Source organism: Panthera leo, chromosome A1, assembly GCF_018350215.1.
Source record: "Panthera leo isolate Ple1 chromosome A1, P.leo_Ple1_pat1.1, whole genome shotgun sequence".
Taxonomy (NCBI): Eukaryota; Metazoa; Chordata; class Mammalia; order Carnivora; family Felidae; genus Panthera; species Panthera leo.
The window spans coordinates 35,503,343-35,526,310 of record NC_056679.1 but is presented as its reverse complement, the minus strand read 5'-3'; the positions used below and the strand labels follow the sequence as shown (position 1 = coordinate 35,526,310).

The following is a 22,968-nucleotide window of genomic DNA, read 5'->3' as shown; positions in this document are numbered from 1 at the left end:
GGGTTCTCCTTTCTCCACATTCTCACCAACACCTGTTATTTCCTGTGCTGTTAATTTTAGCCATTCTGACAAGTATGAGGTGGTATCTCATTGTGGTTTTGATTCGTATTTCCCTGATGATGAGTGATGTTGAGCATCTTTTCATATGTCTGTTAGCCATCTAGATGTCTTCTTTGGAAAACTGTTTATTCATGTCTTCTGCCCATTTCTTAATTGGATTATTTGATTTTTGGTGTTGAGTTTCATAAATTCTTTATAGATTTTAGATGCCAACCCTTTATCAGATATATTATTTACAAATATCTTCTCCCATTTCATAGGCTGCCTTTTAGTTTCGTTGTTTCCTTCACTGTGCAGAAGCTTTTTATCTTGATGAAGTCCCAATAGTTCATGTTTTTGCTTTTGTTTCCCTTGCCTCCAGAGACATGTCTAGTAAGAAGTTGCTGCAGCTGAGGTCAAAAAGGTTGCTGCCTATGTTCTCCTCTAGGATTTGATGGTTTCCTATCTCACATTTAGGTCTTTCATTCACTTTGAATTTATTTTGTGTATAGTGTAAGAAAGTGGTCTGGTTTCATTCTTTTGCATATTGCTATCCTATTTTCCCAACACCATTTGTTCAAGAAACTGTCTCTTTTCCATTGGATATTTTTTCCTACTTTGTCAAAGATGAGTTGACCATATAGTTGTGGGTCCACTTCTGGGTTCTGTATTCTGTTCCATAGATCTGTTTTTGTGCCAGTACGATACTGTCTTGATGACTACAGCTTTGTAATATAGCTTGAAGTCCAGAACCATGAAGCCTCCAGCTTTACTTTTCTTTTTCAAGATTGCTTTGGCTCTTCAGTGTCTTTGTCGTTCCATACAAATTTTAGGATTATTTGCTCTAGTGCTGTGAAAAATGCTGATGGTATTTTGATAGCATTTTGTATAGTGCTATCAAATGATAGCATTTGATAGTATTTTGATTGCATTAAATGTGTAGATTGTTTGGGGTATTATAAACGTTTAAACAGTGGTTGTTCTTCCAGTCCATGAGCATGGAATATTTTTCCATTTCTCTGTGTCCTCTTCAATTTCTTTCATAAGTGTTCTATAGTTTTCAGAGTACAGATTTTCTACGTCTTTGGTTAGCTTTATCCCTAGGAATCTTATGGGTTTTAGTGCAATTATAAATGGGATCAATTCCTTCATTACTTTTTCTGCTGCTTCATTACTGGTGTATAAAAATGCAACAGATTTATGTACATTGATTTTATATTTTGCAACTTTTCTGAATTCATGTATCAGTTGTAGCAATTCTTTGGTGGAATCTTTTGGGTTTTCTACATTGAGTATCATGTTGTCTGCAAATAGTGAAAGTTTCACTTCTTCCTTTCCAATTTAGATGACTTTATTTCTTTTGGTTGTCTGATTGCTGAGGCTAAGACTTCCAGTACTATGTTAAATAGTAATGGTGAGTGTAGACATCCCTGTCTTGTTCCTGACCTTAGGGAAAAGGTCTCATTTTTTTCCCCATTGAGGGTGATATTAGCTGTGTGTCTTTTGTATATTGCCTTTATGATATTGAGGTATTTTCCATCTATCCCTACTTTGATGAGGGTTTTTATCAAGAATGGATGCTGTATTTTGTCAAATGCTTCTTTTCTGAATCTATTGACAGGATTATGTGGTTTTTATCCTTTCTTTTATTAACGTGGTGTATCATGTTGATTGATTTACAAATATTGAACCATAATTGCATCCCAGGAATAAATCCCCCTTGATCATGATGAACAATTCCTTTAATACACTGTTGAATTTGACCTCCTAGTATCTTGTTGGGAATTTTTGCATCCATGCCCATCAGGAATATTGGCCTGTAATCCTTCTTTTTAGTGGGGTCTTGTCTGGTTTTGGAATCAGGGTAATGCTGGTCTCATAGAATGAGTTTGGAAGTTTTTCTTCTCTTTCTTTCTTTCTTTCTTTCTTTCTTTCTTTCTTTTCTTTTCTTTTCTTTTCTTTCTTTTTTTCTTTTTGAACAGTTTGAGAAGAACAGGTATTTTATATGTCTGATAGAATTCCCCTGAGAAGCCATCTGGGCCTAGACTTGTGTTTGTTGGGAAAATTTTGATTACCTATTCAATCTTTGCTTACTATGGATCTGTTCAAATTTTCTATTTCTTCCTATTTCATTTTTGGTAGTTTTTATGTTTCTAGGAATTTGTCCATTTCTTGCAGATTGTCCAGTTTGTTGGCATATAATTTTTCGTAATCTGTTATAATTGTATTTCTGTGGTGTTGGTTGTGATCTCTCCTCTTTCGTTCATGATTTTATTTTTGGGGGTCCTTTGTCTTTTCTTTTTGATAAGTCTGGATAGGGGTTCATCAATTTTATTAATTCTTTTAAAGAACCAGCTCTTAGTTTTGTTGATCTGTTCTACTGGGGTTTTTTGTTTCTTTGTTTGTATATCATTTATTTCTGCTCTAATGTTTATTATTTCCTTTCTTATGCTGGCTTTAGGCTTTATTTGCTGCTTCTTTTCTAGCTCCTTTTGGTGTAATTTTAGGTTGTGTACTTGAGACATGCTTCTTGAGGTAGGCCTGTATTGCATTATACTTTCGTCTTAGGAACACCTTTGCTGCATCCCAAAGTTTTTGGACTGTTGTGTTTTTATTTTCATTTGCTTCCATGTACTTTTTTATTTCGCCTTTAATTTCCCATTTAACCCATTCATTCTTTAGTAATTCTGTACTCCCATGTATTTTGGTCTTTCCAAATTTTTTTCTTGTGGTTAACTCCAAGTTTAATAGTGTTGTGATCTGAAAATATTCATGGGTATGATCTCAATCTTTTTTACTTGCTGAGGGCTGATTTGTGGCCCAGTATGTGATCTATTCTGGAGCATGTTCCATATGCACTGAAAAAGAATGTGTATTCTGTGGCTTTAGGATAGAATGTTCTGAATACATCTTTTAGGTCCATCTGGTCCAGTGTGTCATTCAAAGCCATTGTTTCCTTGTTTATTTTCTGCTTAGATTATCTGTCCATTGTTATAAATGAGATGTTAAAGTCCCCTACTATTATCAACGAGTTTCTTTATGTTTGTTATTCATTGATTTATATATTTGGGCGCTACAATTTGGGGGCATAAATACTTACAATTGTAAGATCTTGTTGGATTGATCCCTTAATTATGATGTAATGCCCTTCTTCATCTCTTGGTACAGTCTTTGATGTATAACCTATTTTGTTGGGGGGCCTGGGTGGCTAGTCGGTTAAGCATCTGACTTCGGCTCAGGTCATGATCTCGCAGTTCATGAGTTAGAGCCCCACGTCGGGCTCTGTGCTGACAGCTCAGAGCCTGGAACTGCTTCAGATTGTGTGTCTCCCTTTTTGTCTGCCCCTCCCCTGCTCACGCTGTCTCTGTCTCTCAAAATTAAATAATTTTAAAAAGAAAGAAAGAGGGGCGCCTGGGTGGCGCAGTCGGTTAAGCGTCCGACTTCAGCCAGGTCACGATCTCGCGGTCCGTGAGTTCGAGCCCCGCGTCAGGCTCTGGGCTGATGGCTCGGAGCCTGGAGCCTGTTTCCGATTCTGTGTCTCCCTCTCTCTCTGCCCCTCCCCCGTTCATGCTCTGTCTCTCTCTGTCCCAAAAATAAATAATAAAAAATGTTGGAAAAAAAAAAAAAATTAAAAAAAAAAAAATAAAAAGAAAGAAAGAAAGAGAGAAAGAGGAAGAAGGAGGAAAGAAAGAAAGAAAAGTAAGAAAGAGAAAAGAAAAGAAAAAAAGAAAAGAAAAGAAAAGAAAAAAGAAAAGAAAAAAAAAAACCTAGTTTGTCTGATATAAGCATGGCTACTCCGGCTTTCTTTTGACATCCACCAGCATGATGGATGCTTTTCCATCCCTTCACTTTTAACCTGCAGGTGTCTTTAGGTCTAAAATGAGTCTTGTAGACAGCATATAAATAAGTCTTGTTTTCTTTTATCCATTCTGATACTCTGTGTCTTTTGATTAGAGCATTTATTCCATTTATATTCAAAATAATTATTGATAGATATGAATTAAGTGCCTTTGTGTTACCTGTAAACTTGGGATTTCTGGTGATGTTCTCTGTTCCTTTCTAGTCTGTGTTGCTTTTGATTTCCCGCCTCCACCCCACCCCAAAGAGTTGCCTTTAATATTTCTTGCAGGGCTGGTTTAGTGGTCTTGAATTCCTTTAGTTTTTGTTTGTCTGGGAAACTCTATCTCTCCTTCTATTTTGAATGACAGCCTTGCTGGATAAAGTATTCTTAGCTGCATATTTTTCCCATTCAGCACATTGAATATATCCTGCCACTCCTTCTGGCCTGACAAGTTTCTGTGGACAGATCTGCTGTGAATCTGATCTGTCTTCCCTCTTAAGTTAAAGATTTTTTTCCTTTGCTGCTTTCAAGATTATTTTCTTGTCTGTGTATCTTGTGAATATGACTATGATACATCTTGGTGATGGCCATCTTTTGTTGAATTTAGTGCCAGTTCTCTTTGCTTCTTGGATTTCAGTGCCGGTTTCCTTTCCCAGATTAGGGGATTTTTCAGCTATAATTTGCTTAAACAAACCTTCTCCTTTTTCTCTCTCCTCATCTTCTGGGACTCCTATGATATGGATATTATTATACTTTAAGGAGTCACTGAATTCCCTAAGTCTACATTCGTCATCCAATACCTTTCTTTCCCTCTTCTTTTCATTATTTTCCATATTTATCTTCTGTATCACTGATTCATTCCTCTGCTTTATCCATCCTCGTTGTCATGGTATCCATTCAGATTTGCATTTCAGTTATAACATTTTTAATTTTGGCCTGACTAGTTTTTAGTTCTTTTATCTCTGCAGTAAGGAATTCTCTGATGTTTTCTATGCTTTTTAGAAACCCAGCTAATGTCCTTAAAATGGTTGTTTTAAATTCTAGTTCAGACATCTTACCTATATCTGCATTGATTAAATTCTTGGCCATTATTCCCCCGTTTGTTCTTTTGGGGTGAATTCCTCCTTCTTGTCATATTTTTTGTGTGTCATTGTTAGGAAAACCTGTTATATCCCTCCTTCTAAGAGTAATAGCTATATTAAGAAGAGGTACAAAAAAGACAAAAGGAAGGTAAAACCTAGGTATGTTTTGGTCTGCTTGTTAAAAGAAGCTAGATCCACAAAATAATAAATCAATTTTTAAAATAATTAAATTAAAAATTAAAAAAAAATTAAATATTGCTTTTTCTTTATCCTATTAAACAACAACAACATGAAAGGAAGCTAGATCCTCTTTATCCTAGAGCTGAAGCTTTACAACACTCTGTGATTAATAGACTGTGCATGAGATGGGTTTGTGCTGGTATTCTGGGGGTGGGGCCTACTGTGCTGATTCTCAGGCAGACTTGTCCTAGTGGAGATGCACCTGCAGGGTGCAAGGGGGTGGGGCTTGGTGTAAGTGGCTCTGGCCTCCACTAGGTGGCACTGTTTTGCTCACTGAAGTCAGTCTGTGCTGATGAGTGGGAGAGGGAAGGGGAGATGGTCATACTCCACTCTTTAATCCTGTCAGCAGGAAGCTTGCAGTGTCACTGTTCAGGAAGCCTTCACAGAAGAGCAAACAATAAAACAACCTCTTGTGTCCCCAGTTTCCACCAGATCCCTGCCTTCACCCTGTCTGCATCCAAGCTATATGCCTGCCAGGTGGCACAGCACTCCTGTGTTTTATCTCAGGTGTATGGCTGGGTTTCAAAACTCCACATTTTAGAGATCAGTGCGGCACAGACACACACTGATCCTCTAGGGGAGGGTCTTGCTGTGCTGTGGCCATGCTGGCTTGTCTCAGAAGTAAGTTGTGTGACAGGGCAGCAGTTTAGAGGTTAGGGTAAAGCTCAGGAGAAAGCCGACACCAAGGCTTGTTGCCCTCAGCCGGTATCCCCATTCCTATGTTAGTGTATGGGACAGCTCAATGGCACATGCCAAGTCTTTTGCCCACCAGAGAGGCTTTGCCACATCTCCCAAATGCACTCCAAGCAGGGGAACTGCTTCTCCCCATGTGACCCAAGGGATCCTGAGACCACACCACCTGCTTCTGGTTCTCTTCCCTCCTTTCCCACCAGAGCACCACCAAGCCCACCAGGCACAGACCCTGGTGATGGTGTTGACCTTTGAAACTTGAGACTCTGCACTCTGCTATTTGTAAAAACTTGCAGTATTCAGCCCCTCTCTCTTTCCCAGCCAATAGTTTTATGGAAGTTTTTCTTGTGCATTTCTCTTCTCGTGCTTTCACTCATTCTCTCTTTTTCTTTCAGTCCTCTATTTGTGATCGGGGTCCCTCCCCATGGTAGCACCCACAGATCTTCTCTCTCCCAAATCAACTCTCTTCATCTCCTACCTTCCATGCTGTGGCCATTTTTTCTGTCTCTAGTTATGCAGATTTTCTCGCTCAGCCCTCAGTTTGATATCTTGGGTATTTAGAATGATTATCTAGCTGTACTTGAGGGATAAGGTGAGCCTAGGGTCCCCCTGCTCCTCGATCATCTTAACTCTGTTTCTCTCTACTCAACTATCTATTTGCCTAAGTTTTAAAATAATACTTTCTCCTTTGTTTTTGTTTGTTTGTTTGTTTGTTTTCTGATAAGATTTTTTTCCCTGAGGGGCACCTGGGTGGCTCAGTCGTTAAACTTCTGACTTTGGCTCAGGTGTTAATCTCCAAGTTCATGAGTTTGAGCCCCGCATGGAGCTCTCTGCTGTCAGTGGAGGATCCCACTTGGGATCCTCTGTCCCCCTCTCTGCCCCTCCCCTATGTGCATGCATGTGCAATCTCTTTCACAAGTAAATGAACATTTAAAAACAAAAAAGAATTTCCTCCCTGAAATTGGTGTTTCATTTTTATTGAAGGATAGTTAGCATACAATCTTTATTAGTTTAAGCTGTACAACGATTTGACAACTCTACAGGTTATGCCGTGCTGATTGTAAGTTACCTACCAGCTGTCACCATACAACATTCATACAACACAATTACAATACCACTAGCTGTATTCCCCATGATGTCCCTTTTATCCCTGTGACCTATTCATTCCATAACTGGAAGCCTCTCTCTCTTACTCCCCTTAACACATTTTGCTCATCTCCCTAACCCCTCCCCTCTGGCCACTGTCAGGTTTTTTTCTTTGTATTTATGGGCCTCTAATGCATTTTTTTTTTGTTTGTGCATTTGTCTTCTAAATTCGACATATTAGTAAAATCATATGATATTTGTCTTTCTCTGACTGATTTCACTTAGCATAATACCCTCCTGGTCCATCTTTATTTTCTCAAATGTCAATATCTCATTTTTTTATGGCTGAATAATATTCTATTGCATATATAAACCACATCTTTATCCATTCTTCTGTCAGTTAACACTTTGCAAATAATGCTGCAATAAAGATAGGGATGCATAGATCTTTTAAAATTAGCATTTTTGTTTTCTTTGGCTAAATACTCCATAGTGAAAGTACTAGATTATATGGTATTTCTATTTTAATTTTTTGAAGAACCTCCATATTATTTTCCATAGTAGCTATACCAATTTATATTCCAACCAACAGTGCACAACTTTGCCAGTGCTTGTTGTGTCTTGTTTTTGGTATGAGGTAACATCTCAGTGTGGTTTTGATTTACATTTCCCTGATAATTAGTGATGTTGGCCATCTGCGTGTCTTCTTTCAAAAAATGTCTATCAGATCCCATGCCCATTTTTTAACCTGATTATTTGGCTTTTTGGTGTTGAGTTGTATAAAGTCTCATTTACAAATATCTTCTCCCGTTCAGTAGCTGTCTTACCATTTTGTTGATGGTTTCCTTTGCTGTGCAAAAGCTTTTTATTTTGGTGAAGTCCCAATAGTTTACTTTTGCTTTTGTTTCCTTTGTCTTAGGAGACACATTTAGATAAATGTTGCTAAGGCCAATGCAAGAGATTACTGCCCATGTTTTCTTATGAGAGTGTTATGGTTTCAGGTCTCTCCTTTAGGTCTTTAATTTACTCTTAGTTTGTTTTTGTGCATGATATAAGAAAGTGATCCAGTTTCATTCTTTTGCATACAGCTCTTCGGTTTTCCCAACACCATTTACTGAACAGACTGTCTTTTCCCCACTGCATATTCTTGCCCCTTTTGTCATGAATGAACTTACCACATATGCATGGGTTTATATGCATGGTTTTATTCTGAGGCTTTCTATTCTATTCCATTGATATGTGTATCTATTTCTGCCCAGTGCCATACTATTTGATTGTTATGGCTTTGTAGTATATCTTGAAATCTAGGATTGTGATACTTTCTTTCTCAAGATTGCTTTGGCTATTTGGAGTCTTTGGCAGATTCATGCAAATTTGGGGATTATTTGTTATAGTTCTATGAAAAATGCTATTGGTATATTGATAGGGATTACATTGAATATGTAGATTGCTTTAAGAGGTATGGACATTTTAGGGGCGCCTGGATGGCTCAGTCAGTTAAGCATCTGACTTCAGCTCAGGTCATGATCTCACAGCTCATGGGTTCGAGTCCCGTGTCAGGCTCTGTGCTGACAGCTCAGAGCCTGGAGCCTGCTTCGGATTCTGTGTCTCCCCCTCTCTCTCTACCCCTCCTCTGCTCATGCTCTGTCTCAAAAATAAGCAAACATTAAAAAAAATTTAAGAGGTATGGACATTTTAACAATAATTCTTCGAATTTGTGAGCATGTATGTCTTTCCATTTGTGTCATCTTTAGTTTCTTTTATTTTTGAGAGAGAGAGAGAGAGGGAGACAGAGCATGAGCAGGGGAGGGAGAGAGAGAGGAAGACACAGAATCTGAAGCTCCAGGCTCCAGGCTCTGAGCTGTCAGCACAGAGCCCAACATGGGGCTTGAACTCACAAACTGTGAGATCATGACCTGAGCTTAAGTCGGATGCTTGGCTGACTGAGCCACCCAGGCACCCCATCTTTAGTTTCTTTCATCAGTGTTTTATAATATTCAAAGTACAGGTTTTTTTTTACCTCCTTGGTTAAGTTTATTCCTATGAATTTTATTTCTGGTACAATTGTAAATAGGATTGTTTTCTTAATTTCTCTTTCTGCAATGTTATTATTAGTGTACAGAAACAACAGATTTCTATATATTAACTTTGTATTCTGCAACTTTACTAGATTTATTACTGCCAGTAGTTTTTGGTTGGAGTCTTTAGAGTTTCCTATGTATCGTGTCATGTCACCTACAAATAGTGACAATTTTACTTTTTTCATACCAATTTGGACCCTTCAGTTTTTCTTGTCTGATTGCTATTGCTAGAACTTCCAGTACTAGATTGAGTAAAAGTGGAGACAGTGAACATCCTGTCTCTTTCCTGATCCTAGAGGAAAAGCTCTCAGTTTCCCACCATTGAGTATGATGTTAGCTGTGTTTTTGTCAAAAATTGTTTTTATTATGTTAAGGTATGTTCTCTAAGGCCATTTCATTGAAAGTTTATATCGTGAACAGTTGTTGAATATTGTTAAATGCATTTTCTGCATTGTTCTTTTTCTAGTTCCTTTAGGCTTAAGGTTAGGTTATTTGAGCTTTTTCTTGTTTCTTGAAATAGGCCTCCTGGAACTATTTTTGTTGTGTCTTAAAGATTTTGAAGCGTTGTGTTTCATTTTTATTGATCTCCATGTATTTTTATTTCCTCTTTGATTTTTTTCATTGACACATGGGTTGTCCAGTAGTATATTGTTTCACCTGCCATGTTTTTCCCATTTTTTTCTTCTAATTGATTACTAGTTTCATACCATTGTTGTTGGGAAAGATGCTTAATAGGATTTTAATCTTTGTGAATTCATTGAGACTTGTTTTGTGGCCTAACATGCGATCTATCCTGGAAAATGTTCCATGTGCATTGATTTTTCTGCGTGGATGATCTATCCATTGATGTAAGTGGGTTGTTAAAGTCGCCTAGTATTATTTTACTATTGTCAATTTCTCCCTTTTTGTCTGCTAATATTCGCTATATTTTTTTAGATGCTCCAATGTTGGATGCATCTAAAATTATGGGCCTGGGATGTTCCGGGGTGTTTTGTACCTGTGTCATCTGGGCAAGAGGGCTGAAGCTGTAGTGAGCGCTGACCAGGGATTTACCAACATGTTCCGTGTTGGGTGGCCTTGGTGGGATGTCTGGGGCTAGTGTGGACCTTTGAGCCCAGGGCTCACTGAGGTCATAGATCAGCTAGGCTGCCTGGACCCTGCTCCTATCCACATTATCAAAGTGGAGGCGAAATGAAAACCATACCACTTGCCAACCCTTTTAACCCAGAAAGCTCTCCTGACATTTGGCCAAGTTCTAGGGTAGATCCTTTATATTCTACTTGTTCTTTTAAACCACGCCATTTGGGGCTGGTATGGGCTAGGTCCCCAGGGCTCCCAAAGGTAGCAGGATGGCTACGGAGTCTGGACACTCTTCCCATCTATACTATCAAGGTAGAAGAGGAACATAAACAGTGGCACTTGCCAGCCCCTCTGAGCTGGAGAGAGTCCAGTAGCTCTGCTGCCATTTGGCAGGGCTCAGGGCTGGTTCCTTTATATTCTAGTTGCCTTTTTTAAACTTCAGGGTTTGTTTCGTTTTGATGTTTTTCTGCACCCCAGGGCAGATGAATCCGCACAAGGTCCCTTTGCCTCCATCTCTTGCATTATCTATCTGGTCTTGTGCAGAAGCTGTCCATTCAGGCCTCAGTTCTTCAGGAGGAATAAACAGGTGTAAATTTGGTGTGCCTAGGGCGGAGATGAATTCTGGGTCTTCCTACACCCAACCATCCATAACCATAGCCGTTCTTATTCCTGAAATTGGCATTTTAAAGAGACCTAGGTAAGAATTCCTGGAGGGATCAAGTAGAACATTTACATTTCAAAGGCACAGAGAAAGAATGTAAGTTCCTCTGTGCCCAACTTTTGTTTTTTAGGGCCAAAACTTTTACAATATTTACAAAAAGTCTTTCAGGATAAATAGAGGAGGTTTGGGGATTGGTAAAAAGAATAGGTGGGCTTTAAATTGTTTCTGGAGCTGCTTTTCTGGTTTTGTAAAGATTTGTAAAGTAGTTTTTATTCAATTTGAGAGAGAGAGTGAGGGGTCAGGAGGCAGAGAAAAAGAGAGAACCCCGAGTAGGCTCTGCGCTGTCATTGTGAGCCTGATGCATGGCTTGATGTCAAGAACCATGAGATCATGACCTGAGCCAAAAGCAAGAGTCTGAAGCTTAACCAACTGAGCCACCTGGGCTCCCAAAGGACAGTTGCTTTTAATTCCTCAAGGAATTGGGTTGTAACTAAAATGACATCATAGACTGATCCACCTATTAATCCTTTTATGAGGGCTTTAGAAAGCTTTTCTTGCCTTCTGGGTACATAGTTTCATTTTAGTTAAGGGGACAAGGCCTTAAAAATATTCCCATTAGGCTCCAATTAACAGCTTCTGACCGAAGAGCTACTTCATTCGAGTTGGTATTTAAGAATTTGCATGGCCCAGGGGTGCCTGGCTGGCTCAGTTAAGCTCCTGACTTCAGCTCAGGTCATGATGTCACAGTTCATGAGTTCAAGCCCCATGCTGGGCTCTGTGCTGACAGCTCTGTTCCTGAAGCCTGCTTCAGAGTCTGTGTCTCCCTCTGTCTCTGCCCCTCCTCCACTCGTGCTCACGCTTTCTCTCTCAAAAATAAACATTTAAAAAAATTTATTTTTAAATTTGCATAACTTAGAGCCTGCTTCAGATTCTGTGTCTCCTCTCTCTGCCCTCCCCTGCTCTCACTCTCTCTCTCAAAAATATTTAAAAAAAAAATTTTTTTTAAGAATTTGCATAGGACCTTTGAGTACACTTCTTTTTCCAGCGTCCAGGTGATTACAAATGAAACATTCACCCTTGGACCATCATTCTGATGGTGGATACCTAGAGGGTGTAATGTGGGCAGCCAAGCAGTATCTCAGGTGTGTGGCTTTGGGTCTGTTGTAGCTGTAAGGCCAGTAGTGTGGCCGACTTTTGTTTGCAGTTGTGTTCCAAAGACCTTTCACAGTGTTTAGCTGCGGTTGTAAGTTCAGACACTAAAAGATTTGTTGCTATTTTGTGAGTTTCTATGGGTTCATGAGGGGACCATGCTGAAAATCAAACATCTCAAAAACTGTCCTCAGTGTTTTGCCATTTTGCTTCCCACATCCATTCTTGGACTTTACCAGGTCCCATCCCACCATCATTTGCACAAGCTGATAAGGATCTGGCAGACTGGGGTTGTAGGCCCTAATAATGACTAAATTCTTCAGAACACTTTTGGGGATCCTCCCCTTAGGAATTCTATAATTATGACCCTTATTTCATTGTTGACCAAGGAGTTAAGGATACCCGAGAAGGATCACCCAGGACCTTGGGTGGTTTATTGTAAAGGTAACTGTTTAATAGTCTCTTCAGAGTGGAAAGGCAGTTCAGACAGAGTTAGAACATGAGTACTCAGGTAAAGAAAGGTAGAGGAGAGTGATAGGAGTCGTGTCAGCTTTATCGTCATTTGTTTTAGGTACCTCTTATGTCTTTAATTTTTCATGAGCCCTTAGCAACAAATTTTTTAATGAAATAGTTTAGAATCTTGAAGCCTTTTAGAAGTTTTTGCACACCAATTAAAGTAGGTACCCCATTCTGTTTAATTCAGGAACCCTTGCTTTCAAGTGTACTTTTTAAGTGAACGATCTTGTCTAATTGAGATGCTCCCCATAATGGCTATTTTAATTCTAGGTTGCCTTTAGTAAGATTTTGCCACTTTCGTAGATATTTATACATTCCGTAACCATAGTCTTAGACATGAAATTAGCAGGTGTGCTGTAAGGTGACACACTCAACTTTTTTGGAATTTAAAGGTCTCATTTAATTTTTTTTTTTTTTTTTTAAGCTAAGCCTTTGGGTCTCTTGGAGTCAAACTAATACTTAAAAGGGATGTGCCTCTGGGTTGGGGGTTGTGTGGTGTTTGCCATATACCTCATTGCGTAGATATTGAGGTTGGCAGGTGACCTAGGGTCAATCTAACCTGTCCCATGACTAACTTATCCTAACTTGAGTCTTGGGTTAGGTGGAAAGAGCTTTAACAGCTTTTAAATGCTAGACTTTTGTCCAACAGTTTTGTAGCTGCTTCCCAGATTCCTTTAGCAATAGCTTTTCTCTACACAAAACAAGACCAACAAACCTGCGCACCTTAACACACCAGCAGTAACCAAAAGATGTTGCTGCAGCCTGGACAAGACCCTGTGTGGCCCACTACTAATTCCCACCATGGAATCTTGAGCTGGGGGAAGTACTGAACCAGCAGACCTCAACAAATGGGGACTGGGGACTCCACATAACTGGGGAATTGCAGACTGCCACGAACAGTTCCCATGTGGATTTGGGAACAGAAACAAGGGCTGGGGGTATCCAGCAATTCAACAAGAATTGTGGCCTGAACTACCAGCAGCTCCCAATGTCGAACCGACAGGAAAGCCAATTAGATCAGAAGCTCAGCACCAGAATTGAAGTCAGAACCAAGAGGAACTTACAGCCCTCAGAAATGGCAAGAAAGGACTCAGAAATGTTCATGGGTACTGCTCCTGCGAGGCCTCCTTCCTTTGAAAGGGGACAGAAAGGGTCTATTGGGCAGATTACCTCACTAGTGCTAACCAGAAAATTCCAGATTGATTGGTAACCTTTAGCTACATTCATAGGTGAAGCTTAAACTGCAATCAGGTTAGGTATAAGTCTTGTTTTGCTGATGTGTGGCTCAGCACAAGTGACTCCAGTTTGGACATGTTTTGTTAACAAGTGTCAATTATTTTCTCAATCCAAAGATATCCTTTATTTATCATTGTCTTTGTCTGTTTTGTGAATTGGGGGAGTAACTGTTTTGTTGTTTTTGTTTCTACATAATCGGTTTCAGTAAGAGTGTCTTGGCACTCCCAAAAGATTTTGACTGTATACAAAATGCCCTTTTGCTCTTTTTGTCACTTTTACACGTTTTCAATACAAAAGGTAAAATGAACAGCAAAATGAAACTAAGGGAAGACAATTATTTATAGCATCAGTAAATCAACGGTAAGAAACACCACAGGGATATGGGCTGCTGGCGGCCAGCAGTAACTTCAGTTATTGCATAGATTAAAAACATATATTTGTCACACACTTTACTATCATATACACCCAGTAGTGCTTTAAAAATTATATTTATGGGTTATTTTTTTCTCTCACCAAAGTAAAGCCATTTCTGGGGTGAAACAAACAGCTACTTAGTAGGTCAAAGTAATAGGAGCAAAAGGTAAAGAACTGTGAAGAGAAACCAAACTTCAGGAAGACTAAACAGATGCAGTCAATTTAGGACACCAGAGTTTTGTATTCTTCCTCCTGTCAAAGCTGCCACAGGCTCACCAGTGACCACAAAAGGCAGGAGCTCAATTTTATATTTCATCTGAGAGTTGGCACTTCTAAGAAGCCAGTGCCCATTAGAACCACAATGTGATGGGGGATCAATACCGACTTAAAGTGAATAATACCTCTTTCTAAACCATAACTGATATTTCCTGCAGCTGAGAGAGTTTTCCCCAAGGGCCATCAGCCAGGACTCAGCCTCGCCTCAGCATAAGCAGCATAACAACTGTTGGCTGAAACATTTCCTCCTTTGAAGGCCACGTTGCACATATTTATGTTCAGTCTCTTGTCAGCAACTTTCCTAGTTTCCCATGTCTTTTCTGTTACTGGAGAAACAATGGAAAAATTAGCTCAGGAATGGTGGGTGTTTTTTGTTTTGGGCTTGTTTAGCTTTCTTTGTCTTCCGAATCTGTAGTCCACCAAAGGTCATGTGCGATCCACCCCTAAATGTAGTTTAGGGCTTTTATTCTCCTGTTTAAGTCCAGTGGGTTCTCTGTATTTAACTTTTCAGTTTCAGGGAAAAAAAAAAATCCATGGTCGAACTCCAGAATCAATTCTTACGGTGAGAATCATATCGAAATAAGTGAGTTTTGTCTTAAAGGAAAATAGCATGTATTCTCACACTGTTTATTTCCACAGAAACATAAAAACAAGGTGTGTGGATTAGACTCCCTTACTGACCTACTACTAAGAATAGCAGCTGGTCCCTGCCATCTGTACTATAATCACCAATGGCCCTGGATGTTGGCCATAGTCCTAGATATATCATACTTCCCTTCACAAACATCAATTGTAACATCTTGTAAGCCCTGGATTTGATTCATAAAATAATAGCACAAGCTTCCTCTCTCTGGGGAGTTAAGCAATCATTCTGCTTTGCTTTCATATTTTTAGTTTCTGTTTAAAAATGTGTACTCTTAAGGACTTGAGTTGATGGGATAGAGAAAAGACTTCTTTTTTTTCTTGATACTCCAGCCCTGTCTTTCGTTGAAAGAGTCCAAGTGCATCATCTTGTATTTGGAACAGTCTAATTTCATAGGAAAAGGATATGAGCCCACCAGCTTCAAATTACAATTTATTTTATGTCTCTGATCACCTATATAGAGCTCTCTCCAAATTAAACGGTTGTGGCATGCCCCTGATGTTCAAAGCAAACCATGTAGAAATGAAGTGCATGTTTTTGTGTGGAATTTGTATCTGTGGTTCAGCCCACATGAAGCCACCAATAGTAGACTTTAAAATAATAGTAATGTCAAAAGACACCTGGCTTTGAACCAACATTATAACAAAAGTGAACGTCCAATTCGGTGGCTTCCTCTACCTGTTAACATTTTCTCTAGTTGCAGTGGGATGGGAGACTTCTCCATCTCAACTTTATCAGCTTTGTGGTTTCAGATGAGACTCCCTCAGTTCCACAGTTTGGACCTCCCATGACTGGGGACAAAGCAAAAAGAAAGAAACTCTGGTCCCACATGAAGGCTCTTGAGGTACTAGGATATAAATGTGAGGGCTGGGGTGAAGAGTTGTTATCTACGAGCTATAAACTCATTCTTAAAGAAGCCCTTGTGCACTTTCTTTTTTATTTCTTTGGTGGTTTCAGGAATGGTCACTTTCTGTTTTGTATCATCTTGTCTGTTGCTTCTCATAAAAGATTCTCCTCCTGAAACCACAGAGGAGTTAAATGCCAGCTTGGTTTTTCTCTTACCTATGGGTGTGCTGCAGGAACAAAATAATATTTGGGGTTTTCTTAAAGGGGTGGAAATGCTCTTGCCTGCATTGACCCACCCAGTGTTATCCACCTAAGCCTCCGAAGAAGTTCAAAGAGCAAACAGTTAAAGAGAAGCCCAGGCTCTGCTAGGCATTTCATCCTTGGATCTGGCATAGATGGAGTCAAAGAGGACCAAAATATCCAAGTGGATATACAGTCCTTGCTGTTAGCAACATGCAGTTTATTAGTGACCTTGACAAGAGCTGTTTCAGAAGAGGAAAGGGTCAAAAGCATGATTGGAATGGGTTCAAGAGAAAAATAGGAAGAGAGGAAGTGAGACAGTAAGAATGGGCAATTCTGTTGAGATATTTTGCTATAAAGGCAGTCAACAATTGAGGTAGTAAATGGAGACTGTGGAGTCAAATATATATATTTTTTCTCTAAAGATTGGGTTTAATACAACATACTTGTATGCGGAGGGGAATGATCACATGAAGAAGGTAACGTTTCCAATATGGTAGAGAGAGGACAAGCTGCAGGGGGGAATGTCGGGGAATAGACAACTGACAGTAGTATGTGGTGTTCACTGTGAAGATTTGTCCTCAGAGGGCGGCAGAGAAGATCCTAAGGAGAGAAGGAGTGTATGTGCGTGAAGTAGGTAGATCGTAGGGGTAGGCAGAAGCTTATGGGAGTTCTCTTCTGATTGCTTCTATGAATGAGTTAAATGGCAGTGAGGGAGAACATGTTGGACAGTTGATAAGAAAGGAGAAGGTGTAAAATATTTGTCTAGGAGAATGGAAGAGTAAATGGACTAGGGAACTGCAGTAGTATTAAGGTCATACTTGAAATTCATGGTCATGAATTTCAGCAAGACCCAGAAAGCAAAGGAGTATATGTGTGACTTTGGACATACTGCTCTGAGGTAGTTTACATGGGTCTACTATCTGCTGTACAAAGTTGTTGAGAGAATTAAATGTGACAGAAAGCATTTTGAAGTATAAGTACAGGATATGATTATTATGAAACTTAGCTTTGAATTACTTAGCACTTTTCCTTGGCAAAAAGCTTTTCAAATTTGTTTAAGACAGCCTTAGTATCTCTAGAGACAGCATTTGGCTTCTGCCACTGATTTACTCAGTAACTCAGTCTAAGCAAATGACTTAACTTCCTTTTGCTTTTACCTCTCAATCTATAAAACGAGGGTGGTTATGTTTAAAGCACAACAAATGCTTTATAAATAAAGGTGCTATGTAAACGCAAGCTGGTAATAAAATGGTATTTCAAGCCTCACTGGTATGGTCACTGGAAACTCAGACAGGTCAGCCTTGGGGGGTAGGTGCATCCCTTAAGAAGCTTTTATAGAAGGGAAACACGAGTATCTTGAAATTGGTGTCACCCACGTTATTTCCATTAACATTTACAACTACTCTTTAAGGTTGATTCATGGAACCTGAGACACAAAAATTCCATTGTTAAAGCCAAGCAGAAGCTTGGATTTCAATCCAGATTTCTCCTAAAACCCTATGCCCCTTTTTCATTTTGCCACATATAGAATTGGGCTTGATACATTGTAGCCAGAGAAGGTATGGGATATTTTGTGTTTATTACACACCCATATTTTAGCCAACTTAATCTCTTGTTTGCCATTAAAAATGGAGCTAGAGTTGCCCAGCAGCAGAATACCAGCTACTTCATTGGAGATATCATCATGATGGAGTCGTTTACAAGAAACCAAATGACAAGAAAAGATAGGAACATCTGGAGAAAGGAGCGTAAGCTGACCAAAGATTTACACTTAGCTACAAATGCAGTTTTCAGACATTCTGGGACAGGAGGGTGGATACTATAAAAATAAATAAATTTGTGTGATCATGGGAACTGCAGGAATAGTATGTCCTCTGTCCTCTTGACTACAAACACAATATGTACATTATATATTTAATTATGTAATTAAAGAACTATATAATTTATAAATTACAAAGCATAAATAGCTCTAGGAAAATCAGTGCTCTGTTAGATTTTTATTTTTGAGTAACGATTGCCCAGCTGATAGAGAAGGTGATAGGAAAGCTGTATTTATTTTCTTCCAACAGCTAAAAGGTGATCATACTTCTAAAATTTGTTGAGATTGTCCAAGAAAGTGTGTAAAATACTCATCCATCACTGGAAGCCCCTGGTCAGGAAATGACAGTGCAGTAAATATCTTCAGCAGCCACCTTTTAATGTACAAGCTGTTTTCGGTTGGAATTTTCAGCACTCACATAAAACACACTGTCATGAGTGACTGCTTGTGCTCCAAAGTCATTACTATTGGGATAATGGAACATCTCTCAGCGAATAACCAAAAAACTTTAAATGTCATGTCAAGTTTGTTGAAGCCATTTTCAAGCCCCGTTCAAGGTTACATGAATATTGAGGGTGTCTGTTTTTCAGAAGTGTTGAGGTCTGTGAGAGCTAACTCATAATGTTGTACAATAGGAGAGTCAGTTAATTAAAAGAAAATCTCGTGTTCCTTGCGAAAGTCAATCAGCCAGAGCCTTTTAGTCATTAGCTACTGCAGCTCTCTCCTTATAGCCTTCTACGTCAGGCTCAGTCACTTACCAATAAAAGAATATGTATGTGTGTATGTATACATGTCCGTATAAATATATGTGTGTGTATTTGACAGATTATGATGTAGATTTGCTAGGAAGTTTTAACAATTTGCCTCCCAAATGCAGTATTTCTTTTGAGGGAAGTCGTTGACTTTTTACAGTCCTATTATAAACTTTCCTTTTTGGTTTTTAAAAAAATAATAATAATTCTCATTATTATTCCAACTAAGGTATATCTTGGGTCATAGAGTTGGGTATTATTCCAACTAAGGTATATCTTGGGTCATCAAAGAAGAAAGATAATTTCTTTACCCAGCGCATATTTATTGAGCATCACTTTGCTCCAGAGCCATTTTAGGCACTGACATTAAAGCAGTATTTCAAACCACCTCCCTGCTGTCTTGGAGCTTATATTCTAGTAAAGAGACAGAGAATGGACGAGTAAACAGATCTATGATGTGTCTGGTGGTTAGGAGTTCAGTGAAGGAAAAAATGAGGAAGGATGCGTGATGGAAAGGGGCAGCGCTAGTTCAGTTGTATGGTCAGAAGAGTCCTCTCTATTTAGATAGCATTTGAGCAGAGACCAGAAGGAAATCGGCATTTGTGCTAATGAAATGGTTGTCTATTTACATTTTAGTTTCTTCTTAAACTATGTGTATTTATTTTCAATCTACCTGTCTCTGCTGAATATTTTAATTTAGTCTATCTAAGAGGACTTGTCTGAGAATAATTATTTTAAGTTAATGTGCACAGTCCTTGCTTATCACAGTGATAAGTTTAATGTTTCTTTCTTCCTTACTGTAGAAAATCAGAAAGTGCAGTTGACAGAAGGGTCACGTTCACACTACAATATCAATTGCAACTCAACGAGGACTCCAGTCGCCAAGGAGCTTAATTATAATCTAGACACTCATACGTCTACAGAGAGGATCAAGGCAGTTGAGAAGAAGGAAGCCTGTAATGTAGAAAGCAACAGAAAAAAGGAAATGGAACTTCTTGGCTCTGTTTCTAAAAACGAATCTGTTCCCGAAGTTGAAGCCCTGCTGGCAAGATTACGAGCTTTATAAATTAAACTGGTAAAAAATGATTAAGCCAAATATAAAGCAATGCTCTAAGCTATAACACTTGAAAAAATGCTTTTTATATAAGTGACTTTATATAGTTTAAATTATGATATATATTAGAAAAATAAAGCTAACTACATGATTGCAATGCTTTTTCTATGTACTTGAGGATTTGGCTTATTCAAGATTGTAATGGGTTTTAATGCTTTTCTTGTCTCCTGGTATTCATGTGTTCTATATTTGGTGGCTAAGTTATACATAATGCTTTAGAGAACAGGTAGGTAGCCATGTGTTCAGCAATGTGTCCTGAAGAGAATACATTTTATTAAGTCACTGTAATCTTTACCTTACTGTTTTTAGCATTAATGAATATCAAATTATAATGTCAACTCTTGGTGTGTGTGTATGCATGTATATATGGTATGTGTGTATATGTATAATCTATATATATATATTATATACATACACATATATATGTGTGTATAATATATGTATATATATATTTCCCATGCATGTCATTAACATAGGCCCAAGTTTCTCCTTAGTTGGGATCTACATGCTATCAACGTAACATCAGAAACATGAAATTGAATGTAACAGAGCTGTAAGGAAATGAATGTAAGCTCATTATTATCATTGTTGAATTCGTGTTAATTAGAGCCTGCAGGAGACTATAAGGCCGTTGAGCACATTTCCAAAAATGATGTACTAGCAATGTATGCACTCTTCGTGAAATGCACATGCTTTTGTATAAAGTAGATGTATATGGTGTTAGAGTGCTGCCGAAACTCTTAACTGCGAGAGCATTTTTCCCCTTGGTTATTATGACTCTCAGAAGGTAGCATCTTGAAACTTCCCAAGTAACGAAGTTTTTTGTTTTTTTTTCTGTGAACAAACTTGAAATTACAGTCTCTTTGATCTGACAATCAATAAGTTTAACAAAGATCTAAAGTGTTTCAAGGAAAGTTTCCTATGCATATGTTGCAATTTTCCCTCATTTGGGGCACTGAATTAACTCTTAATCCTATACAAAAGAAAATAAACTTGCTACTCGCACTAAATGAAAAAATTGGGTGTTTTTGTAGTTAGCATATTCTGTGGAAATAGCCTGTGCTATGCAGTCTATCTAAGCATCTATTTTGCTTTATTATGTGCAGTAAATAAATGACTGCTCTTTTACCTTCAGTTAAAAAGCAGTTATGTGGAACCAGTCTGGCGAGGTCCACTGCTTTTTATTTCCTTGTTTAAGTTGCCACCTCCTTTCAGCTCCAAGTTAATAAAGTTAATTAATTAGAACTATGAACCAGGCCCTGTTTATAGACATTGGGGAACAGAGTGTTATCCACAGCCTATGCAGGAATAAATTGTTCTCCTATGTATGGCTGAAATAGAAATTGCACTCAGAGGGCAAAATGCATATTTTCCTGAAAACAAATCTTAACAATGAAGAAAGGTGAAGGACATTTACACATTTTAGCAGACAGGACCCTAACAGCAAGAAAAGAAGTGAAAGAAAAGAATTCTGACGATCAGTTCTTAACATGATTTTGCAAACACTTGGGCTTTTCAGAAGCAAAACTGAAATTCAGCCAGATAGTTTGGACATACCAGGTGGCATGTAAACACTCTGGAAACTTGGGGCCAGGGAGCAGCCACAAGGGAGAAGCAGCCTGGCAAGTAAAGGGAAGTGAAGATGACATAGACCCCCAAGGGCAGAGAAATGCAGGCAAGTCCTAAACAGACGCAGTCAGCCCCCCAGCACCTGTCTGCAGGAGTGGAAGGACAGCCAGCTAGTGGGAGGACCAGCAGGGGCCGGCCTCCTGCAGGTCAGGGGCCCCACTCCCTCCGCCTCCCTGGCAGGAGTGTGTTCTGATCAGGCCTGGATAGGGGACTATGTTTTGTGTTTCCCTCTCCACACCTAAAGAGCAGACAGAGGTAAGAGCCAACCAAGAAACAGCTCATTTTCTGCTGCAGAAATTTCAGTGATAAATGCTCCTTCAACAATGGGCAGGGGGGGTATGATTAGGGTTTTTAAATCCATATTATTCCTTTAGCCAACTTTAGATGAAAACTAGACATCAAGGTACAAGTTCATGTTTCTGAGCAGTTTATTCTTTTGAATTTGCAGGTAAATGTGAAGCCAAAACACAGCTCAGCACCCTTGACAAGGATGTTCATCCAGGCTAGTGACAAACCCCAACTGGGTTCCCACCCCCTCTCAGGTCAGCGTAAAGAATTTGGCAAAAACACACAGACAAGTAAGCACTCAAATACAACGAGTTGTCCAAAAGCAAAGACCTGCTGCTAACAAGTTTTCCCATATATTTGATATTTGAAGTGATTTATAAATAAGGGAGGCAATCCAATCATACAGCAGCCCCCCTCCCCCCACCACTGCCTTATCCTCAGGGGATTCATTCAAAGACATCCTCCCCAGGGGATGCCTGAAATTGCAAGTAGTACCAAACCCTAAATAGACTATGCTTCTTCCTATACGAAGTTTAATGTCTAATTAGGCACAGTAAGAGATGAACAGCAATACTAATACTAAAATAGAATAATTGTAACCATACACTATAATAAAAGGCTATATGAATGAATGTAGCTTCTATCAGAATACCTTCATGTACTATACTCCTCCTTTTTGTGATGACGGGAGATGATAAAATGCCTCCGTGATGAAAGGAGGTGAGGTGAACATTGCAGGTGTAGTTTTAAGCTACTATAACCTTCTGACAGTATGTCAGACTGAGGATTATCTGCTTCCAGACTATGGCTGAGCACAGGTAACGGAAACCATGGAAAGTTAAACCAGAAATGAAGGCATGGAGGGACCACTCTATATGCATGTATGTCCTTTGTTAACATTTAGATATTTAAACAAAATGTATCAAAGTTTATATGAGGAAGTAGATGGTTCAATAATTTATGGCATACATTTTCTGGTAAATCTAGAAAATGCAATTATTTATACCAAGTTTCTCCAAAACTCTAGTTATTACCACACTATTTAGTCAAAAAGAGGACTCAGTAATGACTTTAAAATGTTAGGTTAGCCACAAATGATTATTGCCTGGGTTGATCCGTTCTTATTTTAAAATACAATCCAATGTGGATCTGAGTTTCCTAGTTAAAAACAAAACCCTCCTTTATGGTTAAGCACAGGTGGGCCAGGAGCACATTTCGAGGTTACTTTTGTGCCAACTTTTTG

The 22,968-nt window shown here is 38.9% G+C and overlaps 1 protein-coding gene and 1 long non-coding RNA gene across 3 annotated transcripts in view; one reads left to right on the top strand and one right to left on the bottom strand.

Annotated features, from left to right (window-relative positions):
• Positions 1 to 22,086, top strand: part of DIAPH3 (diaphanous related formin 3) — a 504,750-nt gene extending 482,664 nt beyond the window's left edge. The window contains exons 28-29 of the mRNA XM_042927440.1: positions 19,498 to 19,769; positions 21,886 to 22,086. Coding sequence (XP_042783374.1) covers positions 19,498 to 19,760 — 263 coding nt within the window. The 3' untranslated portion in view covers positions 19,761 to 19,769; positions 21,886 to 22,086. The remainder of the gene's footprint in view (positions 1 to 19,497; positions 19,770 to 21,885) is intronic.
• Positions 1 to 22,968, bottom strand: part of LOC122213315 — a 219,382-nt gene that overhangs the window by 10,822 nt on the left and 185,592 nt on the right. The gene's annotated exons all lie outside the window — the stretch shown is intronic.